At 55.4% G+C, this 25124-nt stretch overlaps 3 protein-coding genes across 8 annotated transcripts; 2 read left to right on the forward strand and 1 right to left on the reverse strand.

Annotated features, from left to right (window-relative positions):
• Positions 1 to 255: 255 nt before the first annotated feature.
• Positions 256 to 15357, forward strand: MICALL1 (MICAL like 1). Of its 4 annotated transcripts, none has more exons than XM_068665830.1 (16): positions 256 to 456; positions 4985 to 5033; positions 5855 to 5996; positions 7233 to 7336; positions 7767 to 7903; positions 9683 to 10257; positions 10489 to 10552; positions 10629 to 11020; positions 11149 to 11633; positions 12051 to 12185; positions 12288 to 12414; positions 12629 to 12719; positions 12995 to 13068; positions 13196 to 13310; positions 13450 to 13496; positions 13777 to 15357. In XM_068665830.1, the coding sequence occupies exons 3-16, from the start codon at positions 5912 to 5914 to the stop codon at positions 13896 to 13898; spliced, it is 2553 nt and encodes an 850-aa protein (XP_068521931.1). In that variant the 5' UTR covers positions 256 to 456; positions 4985 to 5033; positions 5855 to 5911; the 3' UTR covers positions 13899 to 15357. The 4 variants fall into 4 exon arrangements, with proteins under 4 accessions (XP_068521931.1, XP_068521929.1, XP_068521930.1 ...); XM_068665828.1 differs by lacking the exon at positions 256 to 456 and adding an exon at positions 1014 to 1236; XM_068665829.1 differs by lacking the exon at positions 256 to 456 and adding an exon at positions 3687 to 4326.
• Positions 14287 to 18858, reverse strand: C1H22orf23 (chromosome 1 C22orf23 homolog). 3 transcript variants are annotated; one of them, XM_068665923.1, is made up of 7 exons: positions 18701 to 18858; positions 18478 to 18584; positions 17971 to 18156; positions 17371 to 17502; positions 16640 to 16740; positions 15719 to 16332; positions 14287 to 15317 (listed from the first exon to the last, which is right to left on the reverse strand). In XM_068665923.1, exons 1-6 carry the CDS (start codon positions 18841 to 18843, stop codon positions 16228 to 16230), a joined length of 774 nt encoding a protein of 257 aa, XP_068522024.1. In that variant the 5' UTR covers positions 18844 to 18858; the 3' UTR covers positions 14287 to 15317; positions 15719 to 16227. The 3 variants fall into 3 exon arrangements, with proteins under 3 accessions (XP_068522024.1, XP_068522034.1, XP_068522044.1); XM_068665933.1 differs by having other exon boundaries at positions 18478 to 18540; positions 18701 to 18855; XM_068665943.1 differs by lacking the exons at positions 18478 to 18584; positions 18701 to 18858 and adding an exon at positions 18337 to 18471.
• Positions 18817 to 23483, forward strand: POLR2F (RNA polymerase II, I and III subunit F). The gene is made up of 5 exons (XM_068665968.1): positions 18817 to 18928; positions 19740 to 19809; positions 19887 to 20017; positions 21665 to 21736; positions 23301 to 23483. Exons 1-5 carry the CDS (start codon positions 18909 to 18911, stop codon positions 23389 to 23391), a joined length of 384 nt encoding a protein of 127 aa, XP_068522069.1. The 5' UTR covers positions 18817 to 18908; the 3' UTR covers positions 23392 to 23483.
• Positions 23484 to 25124: the final 1641 nt, after the last annotated feature.

Consider the following 25124-nt stretch of genomic DNA (forward strand, 5'->3'; position numbering starts at 1 on the left):
GTCGTGAGGGGAGCAAGAATGGAGCGAGCAACCCTGGAAAAGGCAATTAAATAAACATCCCTCAGCCTGTGCTCCCTTAGGATACAGCAGGAAGATGCTGTCAGGCAGCTCTGGGGAAGGCTGAGCAGCCAGCTCTGTTGCTATAAAGTCGTGGCAATGCTTCCTTCCTCTCTTCTCTACATAGTCTCTCTTCGAGTGATTTATGCCACAGCTTGTCTTGGGCGCTGAACCCCAGAGAAAGGATATTTTTACCTATTACAGCTTCGGGGGCAGGGAGTTATGGAATGAAACACACAAAGGAAGGGAGTGTGGATGGTGCAGAGCATGAGATCTGACAGGAGGAGGGAATGCACAGCCCCCTCCAAAAAAAATGTGCAGAGGAAGAGGGGACTCCAGATCTGGGCTTGGCAGCAATCAGCTCGACATCTGGGCGTGATGGCTCAGCCCTCCACAGAGGTAGGTATAGATTGCCTAACTGGAAACGGGGAAAAAAAAAGCTTTAGCAAAATAAGCAAATGCTTAATAGCGTGCTTCTCCTCCTCAGAGCGTTACACTCAGCACAAAAGCCAAGGCTCGTGGCCATCCATCTTCTCGGTGTCAGGGGTTCCTGAGATCGTATCGTGCTCTTCCTCCCCTTCGTGCAGGGCTTCCTGCGAGGTCCCGCCTGCAGCTCCAAGCGTCCCGATCTTCAAAGCCCTCCCTGGCGCGGAGCCTACCCCTGCAGACACCCCATGTCCCATCTGTACCTCGCTCCCCGATCTTTCCGCATCCTCTTATGCCCTCGCAGCGCTGAGTGCCGCCGCCTGCGCGGGGACCCAGAAGCAAGCTCGCCTTTTTCCTTTCCCTTTTTGACCGCGAACTGGAGGTTCGCTCCAACGCCTCCTCAGAAAATTAAATAAATAATTAATTAAATAAATAAATAAGGCAGGAGGGGAGGGCTTGGTGACTTCATTGACTTCAGGCCCTTCTCTCCTCCTCGCAGGCGGGGCTGCGCCGCCGCCCTCCCCTCCCTCCCCTCCTCTCCCGTCCCTTCCCCTCCCCGCTGTGCTCCCGCTGCCTCCCTTTTCCCCTCGGCGGAGCGGCTGCCCCCATGTCGGGCCCACGGGGCGCCCTCCAAGCCTGGTGCCGGCAGCAGTGCCAGGGCTACCGAGGCGTGGAGATCCGCGACCTCAGCGCCTCGTTCCGCGACGGCCTGGCCTTCTGCGCCATCCTGCACCGCCACCGGCCCGACCTGCTGTGAGTTAAAGGCCGGGGGGAGGACAGGAGGGGAGGTGGAAGGGTGTCCCCCATGGGGGTTTTGGGGCTGGGGTTGGGGGAGAAGAGGGAATGGGAGCGTGGCGAGGCGGACGGGAGCTTGGGCTGGCTGCGGGGCACGCTGGTGAAACTGGATGAGCCGTGGAAGGAATCTGCCCCGACCTGCTGCTGCTGCTACTGCTGCTGTAACCCTGCCTGCCCTCAGCTGCCATCAGCTGAGGCTGCCTCGACTGGCCAAATCCTCTTTTCCTAGCTGGCCCTGGGGTGGCCTTTTGTCACAACAGCAGCAAAGGCGGTCTACGGCAGGCCCCTGGGTAGCAGCGATGCCCCAGCGATGCCCCAGCGCCCGTGTTGGTACAAGCAGAAGCTGCACAGGTAGGCTGGAAACCCTGCTGCTGGCTGACTTTTTGTGGGGTGGACAGCTCGAAACCCTCGGCGTGGTGTTGAGGAGTCACCCAGAGCCCAGCCAGCAAGGGTTTGGTGCCGACCAGGCAGAGCAGAGCCTCTGAGGATGCTCCTGGTCTCAAGGGTGCTACGTGCTTCATCTGCTGGAGAGGAAGAGGCAAATCAAGGACCAGAACAGCAGCAGCTCCCGTGTTTCTGATTTTTCGGTCGGTGGCACAGTCACAGAACCGAAAAGCGAAGGTTCAGCAAAAGCTGACAATAAAGACCACTAAAAGCACCTGCTGGCTTCTCGTTGACCGTATTTACGTATTTTCTTCAGTTGTCAGTGGGCTTACAGCGGCTCCTGGCAGATGTCCTTACCGAAAGGCTTCACAGTTGCTCTGCACGAGCTGCCTTGTAAAGGCAGAGCCCAGAGCCTTACAAGGACATGGCATCTCGTGGCAGGATTTTCGCAGGGTGGTCAGGAGCAGCACCATTTCATCCGATTCCAGCTTCCCCAGCCTGCCCTGATTTGGAAGTGGGAGGTTTGGATCAGAGGCAGCAAATCTCGGATGCTGCCCGGGGAGCGCTGATTTTTCTGAAAGCAGCAGCCAAAGCTGGAAGTGCTCGATGTCTGCTGAATCCACAACACCTTGAACTGCCCACCGAGGGAAGGCTGCGTGCTTGTGGGACCCGTGTGTTTAACCACGAGGCTGAACGTCCGCATCCAGGCCTTCCAGCTCTTCTTCCACTGAGCGCACACCTTGGTTTCGCTGCCTCGCTCTCCCTGTCTGGGAACAGCAGAGGCACTCCTCTGGCAAACCTGCCCCCTCGGGCGCAACCTGGATTTAGTGTGACCGTGATCTTGGGGCAAGACGTTTAATCTCTCCTTTCCTCTTGTCAGCTAAGCTGGAAGCGTCCAGGCCGACTTGACAGCAGGCTGCGGGGCTTAAGGAGTTTGTTTGCTTAGTGTTCTCGAAATCTGAAGCGTGAAATATATGTTTGTGAGGCGTCTGTGGCAGCTTAGCAAACCAGCGGGCATCTTTTAGCTTCCCAGAGCTCAGGGGAGGTTTTTGGCACTCAGGAGCCAGAAGAACACGGGGGCACAGCACACACCTTTCAAGCACCGAGAGAGAGACGGAGGCTTGAGGAAAATGGGAGAGGAGAGCCGTGTTTGAAGGCTGCTGGGCCTCAGGATTGCTCACAGACAGGCTCACAAATCCCATTTGTTCCCTCTCATGTCCTGCCTACGTTTCCCTGACAAGCTCTGGGCAGCTGAAGGCCTCGTTGTGCGGCGCTGCCATTAGCGAGCCCGTGGTTGATATTTGAGGAATCCAGGGATTTGCTTGGGTTTTAGCAGAGCAGCACTCCCTTCCCCCCTTCCCCGGGCCTGCTGCGCTCGCTGGCAGCTGCCCTCAACCCCACAGCACTTAGTGGCTCGGCCAGTATCTAATTAGGGAAGCGCTCGGGACGTTATTTGCATGGAAATATTCCTCCAGGATACGCTGCCACGCCGGGGTTTGCCGAGCCGAGGCGTCCCATCGACTGGGATGTCCAGAGTCTCTTATTCTCACGTCCGATGCCTTGGACTGGTGGTTCCTGGTGGTTCCTTGGGAGAGGAGATGATGTCTGGGGAAACCCTCCCGTGCTCTTTGCACATCCTTACGGGTGATGGAGACTGGCGTGGTCCAGTTTGTGCCTGGAGAGAGCTGGAAAAGGCAGCGGAGAGCAACCACATGAGCTGTGCTCCCCAGGGCCTCGTGCTGGTGGAACTCAATATCCAGGGTAAAAGCGGAGATTTTTTGCTCCTGCATTAGTGGGAAAACCATCCTCGTATTCCCTCACCGCCCAGGAGCCCTCCTGTTGCCTTCTGAGCCTCACGTCCTCCCTGCTGTCATCCGCTTTCCCAGGCAGATTTGCTTTTCTAAAATGGCTTTTTTTTTTTTTTTAATTTGCTAGGGTGGGGTGGAGTGGACATGTGTTTTTGTCTGTCAAAAACTCCCAGCCCAGGCCACCAAGGAGCCTTCAAGCTGCGCCACTCCCATATCCTGCAAGCGAGGGCATTCAACACGAAGCTTGTTACTGCTCAGAGGGCAGCCGACCCCTAACTGCTGTCATCACTTCTTCTCCGTTCCCAAGCTGGGATTTTCTTTAAAAGAGAAGTAATAAAGAAATGCAGCAAGGTTAAAGGAGTCCTCCAGGCAAAAAAAAAAAAAAAAAGACCCGGAGGAAGAACATCTCCCAGTGGAAACTGGTCGTAAATATGGAAAAGGCCCCAGCATTCACATCAAAGTGAAGCCTGCCTCTGAAACCTTTTCTCAGCAGTGTGCAGGGTGGGAAAAGTTGTGGTGTTTCGACCCGGCTGAGTTCTGTGGGCTCGTTTGCCTTGTGCTTTCTGCAAGGTGCTTCTGTAGGACGCCCAGCCCTCCTTCTGCACGCCTCCTGCTTTCGCTCTGGCAGCTCGGTTCGCCTGGGAGGAAACGGCACCAGCAGCCTCTCGCTTTTGAACGGAGGAAGTGTAATTTTATGGGGTCGTGGGCAGCTGGGAAAAGCTCCCCGAGCTCTTCGGGGACTTCCTCTGCAGCCCTGGGACAGGCACGCGAGCGGTGCTGATTAGGGCCCCGGGAGCCTGCGGGGGGAATCCTGCGTCGCTGTCCCAAATTTTGGCACCTTTCACTGCGCCGTCAGGTTGGTTTCAGCTGCTGCTGAACCCCTCTGGGCTGTGAATGTAGCTCGCAGGCACATCGTGCTGCTGCACGAGGGTTTTTTTTTGTAAAGAAGTTGAGATCTTCGACAGGAAGGGGTTATATTTGGTTGAGCGTGATGCTGTTTTCACACCCAATGCCCCCATAAACGTGCAAAAGGCGTAGCTAACTCCTTCCTGTATTTCTTCCCCTCTCTGGAAAACCTGCAGGTTATTTTAACCTTCAGTCCCCTCCTGTGGCCTTGCTCCTCTGGCAAGGGGAGCTGCTCGATCCCTGTTTTGATTTCCCAAAGGGATGTGAAGGGATAGGTGAAATCCCACAGTGTGCCCACAATGGGAACTGTTGGGGTTCCTCTCCGTGCCCTGGTTATTTCTGCAGCCTGTACCACACAGGCAGAAATTAGAGGTGGAGCCTCTAATTTCCTGCCCAACACCCATTTGAGACTTTCTTTTCTTAATTCCAGTTTCCCTCACAATTTTTCTGCTTTGCCAAGGGTTTGTTTATCTATGTTCTTACATGCTGACTTGCTGAAATGCCCGAGGAAGGTTGTCCATCCCGAAAACCTTCGTGTGGTGGCATCGGGGCGCTCATGTCTCTCACCTCTCTGTTTCATGTCGCTTGTTTGTGCTTTCTCGTTTCAGAGACTTCGATTCTCTCTCCAAGGAAAATGTCTACGAAAATAACCGCTTGGTAAGTCCCTGCTGCACCGTGCACAGAAGGAAAAAGGAACACGAGAGGGACTGGAGGGAGGTCACGCAGCGGGGAAGAAATTAGTGACAGTGCTGAGGGGGTGAGAGAAATCTCTTGGTAAGCAGCAGGCAGGAGCTTCTCTGGAAACGTCTGAAATACCAACGTCCAGCCTGCACTAAAGAGAAGATAAGGTGGTTATCCTGGTAGTCGCATCCCCCTGCCCTCAGAGATCACTTGTGGGTGTGCTGCCCTGGGAGCAACAGCAGGATGCCGAGTGTAGCTGGTAATCTGCGAGTACTGCTGGGTGGGAAGCTCTCAAGTGGCTATTTTCTTCCTTCACTGCTTCCTTTCAAGTAGCCGTGTACGTAACGGCAGGAGTTATGTGCTTTTTGCACAGCGTTGCTGTTATTTCTGCTCGCCGAGACCCAGAAAAGCACCCGAGTGGCTTGTGTGCGGCAGGCGTGGCTGCGCTGGTGGTGGCAGGAGGAGATGTGGCACCCCAGAGTGTGAAAGGATGGGCAGGGACTGGGGTTCTGTGGGCTCAGAGTTTGGGGTGACCGAGGCCACCACGCAGTAGAGCTCGTATTTGGCTGTGTAGGAATTACCTGCAGGTCCTCGGCCCTCCCCAGTGCCAGCAACTTGTTCCCTTGCCCTCCTGCTGCCTTCTTTCCAGTCAAGCAGCACGTCAGGGATCCCCCGTCTACCTGGGATGCCACAGGCTTACTGCTTAGTCTCCAGCAGGATCCTCCCGGCTTGATTTCTGTGTTATTTGTCAGAGGGTATCAATTTTCTCTCGTTACCTCTTTCTGCTGTTCCCGCAGGCCTTCGAGCTGGCAGAGCGGGAGCTGGGCATCCCGGCTCTGCTAGATCCCAACGACATGGTCTCCATGAAAGTCCCCGACTGCCTCAGCATCATGACTTACGTCTCTCAGTATTACAACCACTTCAACAACCCCAGCCAAGGTGAGTGCCCTTCCCCACCTCTGCCTTCCAGTTTGCCCCCAAATTGGCTCCAGAAACCCACAGGCGCCATGTGCTGAGAGAAATCTTCCCAATTCCTTCTATCCCCTTCCTATTCCTAGCCCAAACCTTGTATTTTTATTTTTTTTTCTGGGCATGGAGTGCTCTGCATCTAAAAATTGGATTTTATGGGAGTTGGGGTTGACACACGGGAAGGGATCCTGCGTGGTGGTTTTGGAGTTCAGCATTTGTGGGGTCCTGCAGCCACTTTGGGGGAGGGTGTTTGGAGGTTTGTGGGCCTGGAGGTAGGGGAAAACCTTCCTTTCTGTAGAAAATGGGACAGATAACACCTGCCTGTTCTGGATCGTGGCGGTGCTGGTGAGTCAAGCCTGGAACAGGGAGTTGGGTAGGGCGAGGTTTCACAAGAGGCAGGGAGGGATTTAACAGCTCACCTGGGGAACGCCTTGCTTCTCCTCCCTCCCTGCTGCATTCCTGCCGCTTGGCTTGCCCCTGGAGCACATCAGACCCCTCTGTGATCTGCTTTACCCCACTGAGGAAAGCTAGATAGGGAACGTGCCTACCGCAGCTGGTTTTTATCACCCTGGTAAGCTTGGAGTGACAGGGGAAGCAGGGTGGGGTGTCCTCAACCAGCTCATCTGTCCTTACAACTGCAACCTAAGCTCTGAGACAGCTCTTCCAGGGCATCCCTCCGGGGTGGAGGCTGGAGCTCCAGGCCCCTGCTCTGCTCTCTGGCTCCAGCACGCCAGAGAAATCTCTCCCACGTGCGTGGATGTGGGCACTTCTCCAGGGATGCTGGCCTCCCAGCCAAGGACTGCCTTTGGGGGCTGCTGGGCCAGGGGTGCTCTGCAGACCCGCTGGCACCCCAAAACCCAGTAGGGAACAATAATGCATTAGCAGCAGGTATTTAGGGTGCTCTGGTCTTTAAGCATCGCTTGGGGAGCTGATAACGAGGAAGACAAGAGGCATTGGATGGGTAAATCAAATGATGGTAACAGGCTGGTGTCCACGGGCCGCAGAAGGGGACCTGCTGCAGGCTCGTGGCTGCCCCGTTACCAGATTGCCTTTCCCTCTGCCCCCTAAAACAGGCACCAAGTGGCAAGTCCCATCCTGTGTCACAAGGCTGCATTTTTTTTTCCTTTCCCCTCCCCTCCCCTTCCCCCACACGCGTGGCATGAGTCACTGCTCTCGCCTCATCCTCCTTTTGCCTTCTGTCTCCAGCCAGAGTCCCTCCGCCTATGAAGCGCCCGGCCGCTGCCTCCTCGCCGCCCCTGCTGTCCCACAAGAAGCCCGTGGCTGCGGCCGAGAGTTCCTCCACGCCGCAGGTACCTCCCGAATCCTTGATTTGAGGCAGCCTGAGGCTGTGGTCCTCCAGGGTGAGGGGAAGGGAGAGAGCCCATCACGGTGAGATCGGTCTGTGCGGGGGGCTAGCAGCTGCGTGTTTTGGGGTAGGAGGGGTGCTTGGGGTTTTGGTGGTTTGGGAAACCCTGCGGAGAGTGTGCTTGCTCTCTAGGACCGAAATTTGTCCTCTGGTAAGGAACAGGCCAAGGGGGGTGGGTATGGGGTGGTTCCTTCAGCACCCAGGGCACAAACACCTCCCTTCCTACGGAAGGCTGATGCTGTAGGTGAGGCAGGAGCAGGAATGGGGAATCAGGTGAGCAGAAAAGACATCTCCTGCTGCTCTGGAGGAGCCACGGGCTGGTGGCGAGGACCTCGTGGCCCCCCTCGCTGAGCTCCCTGCCTGTCACCCCTCAGGACGATGTCCCCGCGGAGCCGGCGGAGCCGTCGCGGCGCTCCACGCTCAGCAGCACCTGCGCCGCCTGCCAGCAGCACGTCCACCTGGTGCAGCGCTACCTGGCCGAGGGCAAGCTCTACCACCGCCAGTGCTTCAGGTACGTGGCCAGCAGCCAGCCAGACCCCTTCCCTGCATGTCTTTTTGCAACACAGAGAAGGGTTCAGTGATGGTGTTACGCCTCGAGGGCTGGCTGGTTCCTTGTGTGCAGCCCCGTGCTGCTTGCTGCCCCCGCTCCCTGCCTCTCCTGCTCCTTCCCACTCTGCTGACCAGCTTCTTGTGCTTCTCCCGGCCCCCAAAACCAGGATGTTTTGCCTCTTTATTGCCTCCCTACCACATAACACCCCCACCACGAGATCAGCCCCGCAGATCTCCTTCCCCCCGCGGTGCCCGGGGCGGTGCTGAGCTCTCAGGGGCAGCGTGTGGGGAGCTGCAAGCTGTTAGCAAACGGAGGAAGGAGGGATCAGCAGCCCTGCAGTTACTCCCTGGGTGCAGGTCCTTACCTGCAGCACCGGTGAAGTCATTTGGCTTCGCTTTCCCTGCTGGGCTGACGAGGGGGTGAGATCTTTCCTCTGGACCACAGGACGAGAGCCTGCAAGCGGGCAGGCGGCATCTGAGGGCAGGAAAGCTGAGCCACAGGAAAGTTATGAGAGGCCTCGTTTCACTGTGTGAGCAGCTCCTGACTAAGCCAGCCAGGGGTGTGTTTTAGAAAGAGTATTGTGAGAGGGGAGCCGTGCTGGGACCCAACACGCTTCTTGTCCGCAGCTGGGGCAGAAGCAGGAGCTTTGGAGAGCAGGTGCAGCACTGTTTTAGGGCCAGGAACGGGAGAGCTGCAGCGCCTGTCTTGGCACAGCTAGTGGCCCTTCAGACTGAGCAGTGAGAGTCCCAAAACGTCATCCTAAGTATTTTTTCTCTGTGTGCTTTCTTTGTCTTTTTTTTTTTTTTTCCCTGCTGATTCACGGCTGCTGTTTGCTCGGGAGCGTTCCGTGGCAGCGTGCTCTGTGGGCTGACAGAGATAAAACCCAAACAAACTCCTTTCTCCCCGTGTCCGAACTTGTTACCTCTCATTTCGTCATGCCTCTTCTCCCCGCCCCGCTGTCTTTACGCTTCTGCTCTGCATTTCAAAGGAAGCAGCAGCCAAGTGGACACCCGGAGCAGAATTCCTCACCCAAATTATCTGATTGCGGCGCAGGGCGGCCAGCAGCTGTGAGCGCCGGGTGTTCAGGCAAGAAGAAACAAGCTTGGCTTTCATGGGACTGCTTCCTCAGCCCCTTGCCCTCGGCTCTTTCATATAGGCTGTCCTCCTCCCTTCCCAGGTGGAAAAGGGCTGAGCCGGTTGCCCGGGCTGTGTCCTTAGGGTTGCACCTCGAGGGCTTCATTAGGGAGGAGTCAAAGGTTCAGCAGGGAGAGGGTGGACGAGCCTCAGACCAGGCATGGATGTTCCTTCTCTTGGCTGCCCTTCCAGCCTCCAGCTGAGGGATTTCCTGAGCCACAAGTTTGAGTTTGTTTGAGTTCATGCTCAGTGTTTGTTCCTTCTCCTGGCGCCCACCAGGTGCATCTTTTCCAGCCTGGCAAATTTCATTCTCCTGGCTCTGGAACCCGTGCTGCCCCCCAGCACCACCGTTGCCCCTTATTACATCCTTCCTGAGCTGAAAGAGGAACCCAAACGCATGCAGCACTGGAGCTGCGAGCTCACCGAGGGCACACAGTGGTGTGATGATGTTTTTCTGTTCCTCTCCTTCCCTGCACGACTTCCCCCAAGATCACGATGCGATTTAGCAGCAGGGGTGAAGCCCTGCAAGGATCTCCGAGTGCCAGCCCTTCTCGGTACCCCGGAGGGCCTCTCCCACCTCACGGGGCTCTTTCTTCTCCTTGGCAGGTGCAAGGAGTGCTCCAGCACCCTGCTCCCGGGCTCGTACAAGCCCGGCTCGGAGGCGGGGACGTTTGTCTGCACACACCATCGCGGGAAATTGGCCGTGAGCGGGAAGATGGACAGGAGGGCCAGCCCCGAGCGGCAGTCGCCGGAGCTGAGAACTGAAATTGCTGCCGGCAGCGTGGGGGAGGACGGGCTCCCCGCGGGAACAGAGGTGGGGAAAGACAACAGCACTGCTGTGGAGAACGTGGCGGAGACCCAGCCGCCTGCAGAGAGGCCGGCCAGCCCGGAGGAGAAGGACAGCACCTCCAGCAAAGCCCAGACAGCGACGCCGCACGCGGGGAGCGCGGCACCCACCTCCCAAACACCCCCCAGGCCTCCCCTTCCCAGCAAGCCCTCAGCGCCCAGCCAGGACAAAGCCAGCCCTCTGGACGCACGCCTCAGAGACACTCGGCCCACCCCGGCCCCGAGGAGGTCGACGGATGCCTCGGCCCTCTCCCCTGCAGCCTCCCACCCCGTGCCCCGGCCCCGCTCCACCGTGCAGGGCGAGGGAAGCGACTGCGCGCCTGGCTTGGTGAACGGTGAGAGAGCCTGGTGCTGCTTCAGCCACCAGTTCCCTTCCAGGGTAAAGTTGGGAGGAAAAGGGGATATTTGGGGGAGACCGGCTGCACTGAGCCCGGGAGAAACGCCACGAGGTTTGCAGAATAGTGGGAACCACCAGGCTCCCACGGGGAGATGCACCTTTGCGTTGATTTAACCTCTTGCTATTCGTCATTTTGGTGTTGTGACAGCCTTCCCCTCTGTGTTTCTAGGTAGGGGACCTGAGCCCAGCCCCCCTGTCCCAAAACCTCGAGGGAGGCCCTGCTCCTCCGATCGGTACGTCCTTCTGTTCGCAGGGATCCTCCGAGCTGCTCCCTGCCACGTCGCACTATCTTTTCCTCTCTTCTCCCAGTGCTGGAGCTGCTGCGAGAGCCAAGGACCCGCCGTGGATGGCCTTAGTGCAGGCAGAGCCCAAGAAGAAGCCAGCTCCTCCTCCTCCTCCCCCGGGGAGCGGCCACGAGCCCCCGAGCAGGACGGAGGAGGAGGAGGAGGACGGGGAGGAGGTGGGCAAAGCCAAGAGCGAGGAGAGCAAGCCCGATGCTGCAGAGCCCAAACCGTACAACCCCTTTGAGGAGGAGGAGGAGGAGGAAGAGGAGGTTGCTGCTGCCCAGAAGAGCACGCCTGAGCAGGAGCAGGGGGAGGCTGCTGCCAAATCCCTCCACCCCTGGTACGGGATCACTCCCACCAGCAGCCCCAAGGCAAAGAAGCGGCCAGCCCCGCGAGCCCCCAGTGCCTCCCCGCTCGGTGAGCTTTCCCCCACCCCCTTATCCCTCCTCCTCACCCCTTCCACATGCCCCTAACCCCACTGTGTACCCCCTCCCTCCTCTCCCGGCTGCCCCCCTTACCCCCCGAGTTCTCCCTTCCCTTTGCAGCCCACCACCCCGTCTCCAGGCTGTCGCACTCCGAGCCGTCCTCCTCCGCTCCGTCCCCAGCCCTCAGCCTGGAGAGCATCCACTCGGAGAGCTCGGCCAAGGCGCTGGCTGACACCGATGAGGCCTCGGTGCCCAAAAGCTCCTCCGAGCCCACCGTCCACACGCCGACAGCCACCAAGACCTCCAGCCCCGACACGCCGCTGGCCAGCGTCTCCTCCAGCGAGAGCCCTGCCGCCCCCGCCAGCCTCTCCACCACCACCTCCTCCTCCTTCTCCTCCTCCAGCGAGCTGGCCGGCTGCGGTGGGGAGGCGCAGCCCGGCGCCCCGCACGCCAGCAGGAGCATCTCTGCTGGCAGCTTAAAGACCAGCCCCAGCCGCCTGCCCCCCAAGCCTCCTGCTGGGGCTAGCCCCACGCCCATCCTCTTGGCTTCGGATGGGGGTGCCGGGAGCCCTAAGCCCCCCTCTTCGCCCAAACCCCAGCTGAAGGTGAGGTGGTGACCTCAAAGCAGGGATTTGGTCTGGGTTTGTGCCTAACATGGGTTTGGGGTGGGTGGATGTGTCCCGAAAGCAAGGCTCGGGGGTGTGTGTTGGTTAAGTGGTGGCCGTGCTCCTGTTCTGCTTGCCCTGCATGCAAAATTCCAGGTGCTCAAAGCAAACAAGAAGGGAACCATCACCAAAATAATTCGGCGAGCTTGTTAGAGGGAGGCTGGGGAACCCACACCAAATTTGAGGACAGCTGTCACCCCATGTCTGGGCTGCTGGGGGGGATCAGTGCTGTGCTCCTCTGGGAGGGTGTGGGGTAGGACAGGCTGTAGGGCTGCCCGTCTGCTCGACCCCAGTTCTTGGGATGCTGTACCCCTTCCAGCTCCTCACGCATCATCTCCCTTTGTCCTCTCGCTCCAGTCCTCCTGCAAAGAGAACCCCTTCAACCGAAAGCCATCGCCTGCTGCCTCGCCCTCGGCAAAGAAACCTCCCAAGGGCTCCAAGCCAGCGCGTCCTCCTGCGCCGGGTCACGGCTTCCCGCTGATCAAACGCAAGGTAAAAGGGTCCTCGGAGAAACCACGGGGGAAAGAGCAGCCTGCGGGATGCTAGGAGATGGAGGGTGGTGGTAACGGCAGTCCCCGCTGTGGGGTTCGGCAGGTGCAGACGGATCAGTACATCCCCGAGGAAGACATCTACGGAGAGATGGATGCCATCGAGCACCAGCTGGACCAGCTGGAGCACCGCGGGGTGGCCTTGGAGGAGAAGCTCCGCAGCGCTGAGAATGGTAGGTGGGGCAGGACAGAGCACAAAAAACCGTGCGGGGGCTCCGGGAGAGGTCCCAGCCCCGCTCGTGGAGTGGAAGCAGGTGAAAGAGGAGACGAGGATTTTTTTTTCTGGGGCTCGGGAAGAGGATGAATGAGGTCAGGCTGACCCTCGCGGAGCGCTGACGGGATCCTGCGGGGTTGGGGCTGGCTCTGAACTGTCCTTTTGCTTGGCAGACAGCCCCGAGGACAGCCTGCTGGTGGACTGGTTCAAGCTCATCCACGAGAAGCACATGCTGGTGCGCCACGAGTCGGAGCTCATCTACATGTAAGCGTGTGTGTGTGTGCGTGGTAGGGGGCACTGACGGTGCCGTGGGGAGTCCTGCCAAAACTGGAGGGCCTGGAGAAGTAGGGGAAGGAGGGCGAGCAGCCAAAAGTGTCCAAAAATACTCAGAACCGACCTCAGAAAGGCCTCGAGCAGTCGGGGTTGGGCCCTGGTGGGGCTTGGCTCGGTTCTTCCCGAGGTCACCCCCAATTTTGGGATGATGCTCTGCCTTTCTGGAGCCTGGCAGCGGGTCCCAGCCGTGCCCCCTTCCCTTGCAGCTTCAAGCAGCAGAACCTGGAGCAGCGGCAGGCGGACGTGGAGTACGAGCTGCGCTGCCTCCTCAACAAGCCAGGTAAAGCAGCGCCCCGGCTCGTGCTGCCTCCGCTTCTCCCCTTGGGGCTTCACCTCTGGGATCCCCGAAGCTCCGAGCTCCTTCAGCCGTGTAATTTCTTATCCTTCCTTGGGGTTTGGCTCGGCAGAGAAGGACTGGACCGAGGAGGACCGGGTGAGGGAGCAGGTGCTGATGCAGGAGCTGGTGACCATCATCGAGCAGAGGAACGCCATCGTCAACTGCCTGGACGAGGACCGGCAGAGGTGAGGAGCAATGTGGGGTGGGGGCGAGGGGAAGAGTGGGTTTTCCTGACTCAGCCCCACAAAAAAAACCCTTTTTAAACACCGCAGCAGCTGTTCTCGGGGTCGAATCGCTGAGCTGTCTCCCCCCTCTTTCTTTCAGGGAAGAGGAGGAGGATAAAATGTTGGAAGCCATGATTAAAAGGAAAGGTAAGGAACGAGCGGGAGGACTGCGGAGCCGTGGTTTCGCCGCTGACCTCAGCCAGGGGCAGCGCCTAAACCATTCATGAAATTGCGTGCAGAAGGAGGAAGCGACACTGCTCCGTGCAGACAATGAGGCCTTTCCTGTAGGGCCCTGAAAAGTTGGGAGCACGGCTGGGCTGTGAGGCCCTGCTAGGCAGAAGGAAGCGTGCGTGTGGTGGAGAGCTTTGATTCCTTGTCCCTGTTGTTGTGTGCGCGACCCGCTAACCCCCCTCCTTTGCCACCCCAGAATTCCACAAGGAGACGGAGGCCGAGGGCAAGAAGAAAGGCAAATTCAAGCCCATGAAGGTGCTCAAGCTGCTGGGCAACAAGCACGACTCCAAGAGCAAGTCACCCAAGGAGAAAAGCTAGGGCAGGGCCGACGCGCTGCCTGACCGCCCCGGGGTAGGGGGCCTGCCCGAATTCCTCCTCCGAAGCCTTGCTAACAAGGCCGGGAGCAAGTGGAGTCGCTTTTCAGAACTGTTTCCCTGTCGCCTGTCCGTGTTCCCGCCTGAGAAGCAAGCCGAGGAGCTTGGTGTTTGTGGGAAAACTTGCACTAACCGTCCCCCCCCTTCCCCTTGCTCGTCCTGTGACAGCTCCGTGTGCCTCCATCCATCCTCTTGCAGGGGGGGATCTGGCTGGCCCTCGCTCCCTGCTCTCGTCCCCTTTTCCTGCCCCGTTTTTAACTGCAGGAGAAAAGCCTGGCATTGGAAGCAGGATTCTTTAGGTTTTACTGGCCTGAACTAAAATGTTTTTAAAAAAAACAAACTCTCACGTCACAAGGCTCTAGAGCCAAAAAAAAGAAAAATAACCGGGGCCCTATTTATTTCCAGCTGTCCCCTTGAGCATTACGGGGCTGAGAGGACCCCAGGGGACCGCGTACAGCTGCTCAGAGGCAGCCCTCGTGCCCTACTCAGGACATCTTACCCCCACTGCTGCTAACCACCGCTGCCTGCTGCCCTCGGGGGGAGGGAGGAACATTCCTGTCCCAGGCCAGGGCAGAAAAGCACAAGACTGACTCAGTGCAAGGGGCGAGCCCCTGCTCACCAGTGCCACCCTTGAGCGGCTGGGGGGAGAGGCAGAGTCGCAACTGACCTTTCCCCAGCTTCGTCTGTATATACTTTAAAAGTGTGTAAAGAGGGTTTGGCTGGTTGGTTTTATTTTTTTTTTTAACGCCTCCTTTACTACATGAATTCCAACCCGCCCCGAAACTCTTCAAACCCTTATTTTATTTGTTGTATGTGTGTGTGTGTGTACATCAGGGGAGGGAAGGGGCGGGCGGTATCCTTCCACCCATCCCTTCTGCCTTCCAGTTTTGTTCTCCTGCCTTCTCCTCCAAGGCGAGGAGCTATTTATTGCCTCCTTCGATCGTTTTGTTCCACGGGTGTTTGGTCGGTCAGCTGTTTTGTCACGCCTTCCCCTTAGCAAATCAGTCGTGTCAGCCCCCAGCTCCCTTCCAGAAATACAGCAGGCTTCAGCCCAAACCCTCTCGAAGCAGTGCCTTGCGACACGGCTGGCAGGGGGCGTTCTGGAAACAGCCCCCCCAGTTTCTCCCAAACGCCGTGCCGCTCCTGCCACACCTCAGCAGGCTGCTCAGGAGCGGTGGTAGGGGAGAGATCCCAAAGCACAACTCTTCTCCGGGGAGAAACGCGTCCGTTTTAGAGCCTGCTGTCGCGTTGCCGTTGCCAAAGGCCGTCAGGATGGCCGCAGCCTGACACCTCCTTGGCCCCGTGCCCGGTCAGAACCTTGGTTTGTAAGTTACACTGTACTAACTCCGTGACTTCCATTCACCTGAAGAGAAATAAAAAAGAAAAAAGGATTTAAAAACCGATCACGGCTTAGGTTTCTTATTCCTTTCCGTGCTCACGCTGTCCTGGGGACAGGGCACGCTGCCTGGCTGATGAGTATTGCTAAGAAACAGCTGATGGGACTTTAAAATCCACCTCCAGATTTCCTCAGCCTCAGCCTGCTGAAGGACAGAGGCGGTGACTCAGTGGCCATTTCCAGGCTTTGTGGGGGACTGAGGGCTGCTCAGCATACCACGCTTTCAGGAACCAAAAAACCACAGCGAGCCTGCTGCGAAGAGCAGCACACTGAAATCCCCTCTCCCCCGCCACTGAATCTGTCTTCCTGAGAGCCTGCCCACTTTAGCTGCCCCGGAGAAGTCTGCTGATGCACGCAGTCACGCTGACCTGCAGTAATGTTGGAGGCTCGTGCTTGCGCAAGGCCAAGCTGCTGCATCTTCCTCCTCGCCCTCTGCCAGCGCAGCCGTTCCCGGAGCTGCGCAGGCTGGAGCGGGTCGTGGATGCGGGTGGTGACACGTCAGCATCGTACCTCTGCTAGACACCTCCACCTCTGGGGAGATGGAGGAGAAGGAGTGACATTTGTAGCTGCGTGGAGTGCTGTGCTCTGAGGCATTGTGTAACCAAAAGGCTTTGTCATGTTTTAATAGCTGCTGCTCCGTGTTTTCATCTCTTTAATATTGTTGAGCAGGAAGGGATCTGCTGCACGGGCAGGACTTTACAACAGCTTGCTACACACAAACAGTTCCTGCCTTCTGGCTTTAGGCAACAGGTGCTGCTGCCCCCTCTTCGGGGGAACCACTGAGAGAGAGGCAGGCACAGGCCAGCCCTCGAGACTCTAACGCCAGGGATGGGGGAGAAGAGGTGGGAACAAACTGCATTTGTGATTTTCCCTTGGCCTAGTCACGGGAATCGGATTTGTTCCCAGCAGGAAAGTCTTTTGTCATGGTCTCTCTCACTTCCTCGCTTCTCTTCTTGTCAATGATCTCCATCTCGCGCATTTTCTGCGAAGGACAAAGGGGAAGGGCTGAGCGAGGAGAATGCCAAGAGCTTTTAATCTTTCTTTTTTTTTTTTTTAAGCGAACTCCGAGAGCAAAAGTTCTGCTTCCCTGATTAAGGTGCATGCAGATGTAGAAAGAAAGGCTGAAAGCCTCCTATCCCCAATTTCTCAAATTCATGCCCCTCTTGTGCCACAAAAGAGAATTAAATGTCCTCTCTTCTTCCCTGCTCGGCTATAAGAGGGAGACCGTGCTTTAGGGTTTCTGACACTTAACATCCTGTAGGGCCAGTGCTGCCAGGGCCCTCGCATACCTGGGAGATTTCAGTGAGGATAATTCTCTGATACTTCTTGCCCTGTCCTAGAGCTTCCATCTCTGCCAGGAACTCCTGCCTCTCCCGAACTTCATTCATCACTGACAAAGAGAAAACACTGTGAAAAAGAGTTTTCATTGTAATGTGAGAGTTTTCTGTGCTTAACAGTTGTCAATCTGTGCTGTCCCAGTTAAAACAGGGCTGTCTGGAGTGCTCACACACACAGTTCCAAGCACAGGGAGGCATAAGGCAGGGTTTTGCCATCCCAGCATACTGTGCAGGCCAAAGTCCACCACTGCTTAAAATTCTGCCCTACTTTTAAGCTTTGCTAGCGTAGCTTTACTGATCTTGGAGTGAAAATAAACACAGCCCAAACCACGGTCAGGCTGGTAAACATCCCAGCCTACACTGAGTCACACTGGCTGGAGAAAAGATCCACAGTACCTGGGCTTTCTGCCCAGGCTGCCCCTGCGAATCACCACGGTATTCCTCTGCCAGCAGTTTGTGTTCCGTGGGCAATCCAGACAGCCTGCATCTGCCAGCAAGCCTCTGCAGAACAAATTCTGCGAGGAAGGCTGGCTCACAGCAGCACGCTGTCAAGTCCTTTCTCTGGGAACCTGGCTTTGTGTTCTCTTCCACCCAGGGCTTCAGATTTGAGGCCACACAGCCTGCCTCACAACCCTCAGGAGCAGTTTTCCAGGCTTCCCCTCCTAGACTACATGACAACATACGTTCTTCAAAGCGGTCGATCTCAATCTCCTCTTCTTTTGTCTCAACGAGCGCCTGCTTCACCTGGTGTTCCACCACATCCTTCCCTGTCGCTAAGATATTTTGGAGCCTTTGCTTCTCCCTTTCCAAATCTCCTGTGAATGAGAAGGGAAAAACAATAAATCCTGAGCAGCCTGTCTCCTCAGCAAGGAGCCTGGCCACCCTGCTGCCTTGCTAATGACACCAGAAGTGTGATGTTAATGACAGTGCATCCCCAGACTGAACTGCACACACATGCTCATTGTGAAGAGAAAACCAAACTGACATCAAAGGTTTGATACATGTTTATAAGATAGAAAATTATACAGCACCCCTTCTTACACAAGGATTGTACAAGGTCCTATCACTTATAATTCCCCTAGCTAGCGGGCAGAAGTCAGTGAGCATTTGCAGTGAATGTTCTCTCAGAGATCTCTTTTTTTAGCATCTCTGAAGTCAGAAAGTGTGAGGATGAAGAGTAATTAAGAACACCTCCTATGGCTGCTGAGGTTGCAGGCAGAGGGTGGACATAAGGGGAAGAGAGAGGGGCTGGGTGGCATGATTAGTGACATTTTCTGACTTACTCCTTGCTTGTGGCTTGAATTTCTCTCGGGTGTAAGCATCTCCTGCCTGGCAGAGCTTGGCAGGCCGAAGATGAGGTTTAGCTGAAAGCCTGCTCGGCTGACAGAGCGGTGGGGAGGAAGCAGGCGGCACAGGCACTGGTTGTTTGCTGGATGTGGGGTGGCACTGGAGGGGCAGGGCATCTCCCCCTGCAGAACAAACCCAAAATATTGATGTCAGACACAGGGTAGCCTGGCTGGCTGACCCCAGACAACCACCAGCTGAAGATCTGGCGTAGCGCAGCCAAGAACGATCCATGGTGCCACCGATGTTGCTCATGGATACACATCTTTTGGTGGACGTTTGGGGACACTTCACTGAGTACTTACACAAACCATCAGCAGCAATGCTGCCGTGTGGAAGGGGGCAGCGGGATGCCTCCATCCGAGCAGCCCTGAGGCGAGCACCCCCTGCATTGGGATGGGGGCCATGAGCTGTTCACCACAGCAGCGAGGGGGGACGGCACTCACGTTCCAGGCACTCCATCAGGCATCGCCTCTGGAAGCTCGTCAGCTTCGACTCCTCCATCATGGCTGGAAAATAGCGTTTTTGTGTAAAAACCGGGCTCCCCACGTCCCTGCAACACCCAGAAAGGGCAGGGGGGGGATCCCTAGGGACCAGACAGACACAGACACGGGTCTCCCACCGCCTCACACAGCCCCTCGGAGCCTTCCCTGCCTCAGGCCCCGTTACCTCGCAGCAGCTCCCGTGTTTTGGGGCTGTACCGGGCTCTGCCTGCTCCCTCCGAGCCCGCCATGGCCGGCGGCGACCATGGAGGAGGGGGGTGAAGGAGGAGGGGGTAAAATGGCGGCGCGTCGCCACAGCAACGGCGCCATGGCGCAGGGCGCCCGCCACCGCGTCACGGGGAGCGACAGGGGCGGCCCGGGAGCAAGGAGACAAGATGTCTGACAACGAGGACAAGTGAGAGAGAGAGAGGGAGAAGGGGGTGGGCTAGGGGACGGGGAGCCATCGGGATCGGGGTCAGGATCGGGATTGGGATCGGGGTCGGGATCAGGACTGGGATCGGGATCAGGATCGGGGTCGGGAGTGGGATCAGGATCAGGATTGGGATCGGGGTTGGAGTCGGGGTCGGGATCAGGATTGGGATCGGGATTGGGGTCGGGGTCGGGATCGGAATCGGGGTCGGGGTCGGGATTGGGATCAGGGTCGGGGTTGGGATCTGGATCGGGGTCGGGATCGGGGTCGGGATCAGGATTGGGGTCGGGATTGGGATCAGGATCAGGATTGGGACTGGGATCAGGGTCGGGATTGGGATGAGGATGTAGATTGGGATTGAGATCAGGATCGGGGTCGGGATCAGTATTGGGATTGGGGTCGGGATCGGGATTGGGATTGGGATCGGGATTGGGGTCGGGGTCGGGATCGGAATCGGGGTCGGGGTCGGGATTGGGATCAGGATCGGGGTTGGGATCAGGATCGGGATCGGGGTCGGGATTGGGGTTAGGATCAGGATTGGGGTCAGGATTGGGATCAGGATCAGGGTCGGGATTGGGATGAGGATCTAGATTGGGACTGAGATCAGGATTGAGATCAGGATCAGGATTGGGATTAGGATCGGGGTCAGGATCGGGATTGGGATCAGGATCTGGATCAGGACAGGGATCAGGATTAGAATCAGGATCAGGATCCAGATTAGGATCAGGATCAGGATCCGGACTGAGTGCCAGCAGCCAAGCGCGATGCCTGACATGCCCTTCTCTCTGCTCCTCAGCTTCGATGGGGATGATTTCGACGATGTGGAGGAGGACGAGGGCCTGGAGGACCTGGAGAATGCGGAGGAGGTGGGTGCCCCCGCTGGCTCGCCTGCCGCTCGGGCTTGAGGTGCAGCCGAGCCATAGCGTTGTGCTGTTTTCCCCAGGAGGGACAGGAGAACGTGGAGATCCTCCCTTCAGGAGAGCGGCAGGCGGCTAACCAGAAGCGGATCACCACCCCTTACATGACCAAGTATGAGCGGGCCAGAGTCCTGGGCACACGCGCCCTCCAGATAGCGTGAGTATTCCTTGCTGTATCCCAAATATCCCCACAGCAGGCATATTTGGACCTCACGTAGTCCCTTACCTGACAGCTGAGCTTGTGTATCATCATCACAATCAGCACTGAAAGGCAACACCGTAAGTCCTTACATCTCTAACAGATGTCACAGGCAAAAAAAATGGGGAATGTGACACACTGATCCTGCTTTCTGCCTTTGCTAAGGCAGCCAGCAGGGGCTGGAAAGCTCAGGACCGGTTGGCGAAAGCTAAAGTTTTAGGGAGAGATGCTCTCCAACATCTTTGTTTATTATCACATGGTTGTAAGAATTAGGAATGGTATAGCCATCCTGAAATCTCTGAGTGCAGTTGTAACAAACTATAAGTTTGTTAAGTGTTTGGAATAGCGTGGCATCATTTATGATAGATAATGCTCCTTGAGTCCTATTTTGAGTGCAATTAAGGCTGGCTGCACTGAGTCTCTTCCATTTACGTGTCCAGATCAGTTTTAATAATACATGTCGAAAAGTTTTGTGCTTTTTGAAAAACTGTCTTAAAATTTGTCTGAAAGGGCATCTCTGAATTTCATCTTGGCTACATTCACCTTCAAAAATAGCGCTTCTCCACATCTCCTCACCATTTACAAGCTTCTAAATGAACTTTCCTTAATCGTCACTTTGCTGAGCTGTTCTTTGCCCAGTTATCACTCCAGGAGGCTATTTTGTGTGCATTCTTTAAGCTGGTCAAAGACCAGAAAAATGGGTGAGATGGGATGGGCATGTGCCAGACCTGCAATCCAAAGCACTCTGGCGCCTGGTTCTCCTTCAGCTGCATACTTCTGCTCTCGGAGCTGACTCTAGGCCAGCAGCAGCCCCCCAGTGGCCTTACCCACACATAACATGAACTCCTGTTGCTGTTGCCACCAGACAGAGAGACAATCATCAGCAGTGCTTGCACTAGTTTTACAACCCTCTGTAAAATGCATTTTTTCCCTAGAGATAGACTGCATTGTAAATCCAGCCTCTCATTTTCTCCTAAAGGAAGTCTGGAAAATGGGAGCAAGTGAGAACATGGGGGATGCCAGTGTTTCCACCCTCTTTGTTAGATCCATTTTAAATCAGTTTTGATATTCTGTTCCTCTGTTGTGGTTCAACCTGGCAGGCAGCTAAGCACCACGCAGCCATTTGCTCACTTCCCTTCTCCCCCGACCAGTGGGATGGGGGAGAGATTTGGGAGGGGGGAAAAAAAAAAGTAAAATATCTAATGGGTTGAGATAAAGACAGTTTAATAGGACAGAAAAGGAAGAGAAATGATGATGATGATGATAATAACAGAATACATAAAGCAAGTGATGCATCCCGTCCTGAAGCAGCGTTCCCCCTGCCTCCTGGCCACCCACCACCTGTTAATTCAGCACGATGCCATGCATTATTGGATGTCCCTTTGGCCAGGCTGGATCAGCTGTCCTGGTTCTGTCCCCTCCCAGCTCCGTGTGCACCCCCAGCCTGCTCACTGGCAGGGCCAGAAGAACATTCAAGCAAAAACTCGGTCCACAGTCCCCTGGGGAAAATTTTTTCCCAAGGCGGATGAGAGTGCAACACGCAGGCACGTGCTTAGCTGTCCCTTCTTCGTGTTCTCTCAAATGGTTGTCGATGTTTTGTTCCAGGATGTGTGCCCCTGTGATGGTGGAATTGGAAGGAGAGACAGATCCCTTGCTGATTGCCATGAAAGAACTCAAGTAAGTCCCGGCCTTTGGCAGTGAGCGTATTGATTTCCATAAAGCAAGCACTCACCTCCTCATCCCAGCATTTAGCAGTTTATTCCATGCAGCTCATTCCAGGACATTTTGTTCCCTCAGTAGCAGTGAGTACCTCAGTTGCCTTCCTTTTCTGCTCCTTGGGACTTCTCCACAGCTGCTCTTCCATCATGGGAGCTCTTGCATAGTGCTGATGATTAGCAGTGCTCTGATCTCTTTTACCTGGGAGTACAAGCGTCTCTTATTTCTGTGATGAGAACACAAGGTCCTCATCTTTGTGGAATCAGTTTAATTCCCTGAAAGGGATTGATGCGAAGGAGCCTTCTGAACAGACCTGTGTTCAAAGGGAGTGCTGGCAAAAATTAAAATAAGGGTCAGGTTGGTAAAGTGAAAGCCCTGGTAAGAAAGTCTGTTTTTCCTGCATCCTTCTAAAATTGGCTTATTGTGCTTGCAGGAGGCACAACCCTTGCTTACAGAGAGATTAAATAAATCCTTTCTGACTAGCAAAATCAGCTTCTGGAAGGCTGCTGACAGGCCCACCTTTCCACAGCAGAGTGTTCTGGCCCACAGCTTGCTGACGTGGTCAGCGAGCTAATATGTCATGGGCAGGCTTCTTGCAAGCAGAGCAGCCAGACCCCCTTACTAATGAAGTCCCTATGCTTGAGTTGAGTTGTCCCTCTGCTCCCCAAATTTCTCAGTGCATTGCAGTTGCTCTTGCAGACTTCATATCTCTATTACAGCAGCTCCTTTTATCATCGCTAAAACCTCCATGGGTCATGCTCCTATCAGATCTCCAAGATCCTAAATTGCTTCTGGTTGCTGTCTGAGTGTGAGCTCTAGAAAGCAGCCGGAGTGTGACACACAGTGGCATCCTGTGCTGTGCCAAAATTAAATTGTGATTCTTGGCACGAGGGAGCTTCTCTGGCACCAGAAAAACAGAAGCCCTGAATGTGGTCATTAAAGACGTTGTATTACTTTTCACGTCTGATATGGTCGTAAACCTGATGCCCTGGTTAGATTCCAGACTGTCTAATTACATTCTGCAGATTTAAATCTGCTTCCACTAAGTTAAATTCTGCTCAGCACTTTCTCGCTTTCTAATTGGAGCTGCTGCTAGCAGACGCTGTGTTCTATCCCAGCTTTACTGGGTTTTGGTGGCTGAACGGTCTGTAATATTTCACATATCCTTCTTTAAAATGTACCTGATACCCCCAGACATGCAGAACACTCCATAGATGTCAGGTTTAAAGGAAGGTTCTCAGAATTCTGACATTTCTGTAGTGTCTTGTAAGGGGAAAAAAATCTTCACTGGGTTTTCCTTCTGGAGGTCTTAGTTTAGAGACTTACTTTGCTCAGTGCTTTGCACCTACAAAAGAAAATGTTGTTGGTACTTCTCTCTACTGTGTAATGCCAAATCTCTGGTGCCATACAGATCTCCCACTTAAACCTGAAGCTAGCAAGGCAGCATTCCTCAATTCCCATTGCCTGCTGAAATGCTATAGTGAAGGCTGTGGCATTTCTTTTCACCTCTCTGTCCTTCCTCCAGAGCACGCAAGATCCCCATAATCATACGTCGTTACCTACCTGATGGGAGCTATGAAGACTGGGGCGTGGATGAGTTAATTATCACAGACTGATCAGCCGTCGCTTTTGATTCTTGCCTTCTCCAACAGATGTTTCTATTTTTGTTTATATTTGTGTAAATAAATTATAAGCCTTCCCATTTTAAGCTGAAAGTATTTTTTTTTCCTCTCCCCCACCTGTTTTTCCCATCTCTGCCCTACATGCCCAGGATTTCTTTTGAACCCTTCCTTATTTCTGTACATCAGCTTGGTTATTCTTTAATTCTGTGTCGGTCTGTGTGGGCTTTACTGAGATTAGGGAGCAAAGTGCCAAGTTTTTCTTTTATTTCCACCTTTTAGCTAGGCTAAAGACTGCAGTAGCTGCCTCCACCTGCCCCTCCTCTCCAGTTCTAGGACCAACAGCCAGCTGAACTACTGTTGGACAGAAATGAGCTTGCAGGTACTTTGGCTTCAGAAAGACTGCAGCCCTCCGCCACTACCCCTTCTTAAAACACGGGTGTGAGACACCTCCACTGCTTCCCCCCAGACAGTCAGGCCTTTGTCCCCTGAGCAGGTTGCTGTGGAAACCCCCAATTTCCTCTCTGGCCAGAGCTGGCCGTGGAGCTTCTCAGGAGTATCGTAGAGCAGCTCTCATCAAATCACCTATTGTTTCCCTGCTCCTGCTGCTTATCAGTGCTGGGGATCCCCTTTCAGTGGCACTGCCCCAGCCGGAAACGCGGTCGCCAGCCACGGTCCCACCAGCTCGGCCGGATAGGTTCGGGTGCTGCGCTCTCTCCTCATTCAGCTCCTCTCTGATGCGCCGTGGGTGCTCTCCCAAAGCCACCTCAGCTGCGTGAAGCCCAGCGCATCGAGCATTGGCACGACAGTGGTTAAATAAGGAGTTCCTTTGGTAATCTGCAGAGTGATGACAGATCAGTCATTTGCCCTCTGAAGGTACCTGCATTCTCGCCTCTGATGTGCCAGGAGGAGAATAAACATATAATATAGCTCCCTGCTCGGATCAAAAAGGGCTGGGTGGATGTGTTAAAATCTGCAAGGGCTTCCAGCCAGCGAATACCTGGTTTTCATTTCTTAATCTTCTCTCTGCTCTTGCTTTGCTTGAGGAAGGCAGAATACACCGAGTCCTCCATAGCAGGTGGTCTTACTAAAAAGTGCCCTTGGAATTTTTGCCTTCTTTTTTTTTTAAGTGAAAACAAGGTAAGGTGCACCTGTTGCTTCTGCTTTATGTTGATTTTTTTTTCTTTACACTGGTCCAGGAAGACGTTTTCCAACCAGCTCATGTTAAAGCTCATGCTCACGTTTAAAGCAGGCATTCTTCATGCTGTACGTGTGGTCGGTGCCTGCAGACAAACACCCACATCCCAGAGGGAGTTCACATCCACCTGCTTGGGGACCCAGCTCGTATAACCAGCCGTGTTTGTCATTCTCCTTCTGGTCCCTATAGAAGCACCCACCCATCCATCCTTTCTTTGTCGGTCAGTGTGTGCAGGAGGGGCTGCTTTTGGAGGCGAGAAAGCAAAGGCCGAAAGGGGTCCCTGAGCAAAATGACGGGTCACAGGGAACGTGGAGATGCTTGCAGGTGTGGGAAGGGGGTTGACCCCGAAGAACACAAGTGCTTCCTGCTCCCGGCCATCCTTACCAAGAAAAGGTTAATTCGCAGCGCTGTGGCCTTCAGCCTTCTCCCCCCACCCTGCATGGAATCCTTTAATCACGTTGGTGCGGTGAAATTTCAGCCCTGAAATGGTGCCTTTGTGCAATCGTTCTGGCGTCCGCCATGGAGCGCGGGG

This window comes from Anas acuta, chromosome 1 (assembly GCF_963932015.1).
Source record: "Anas acuta chromosome 1, bAnaAcu1.1, whole genome shotgun sequence".
Lineage (NCBI taxonomy): Eukaryota > Metazoa > Chordata > Aves > Anseriformes > Anatidae > Anas > Anas acuta.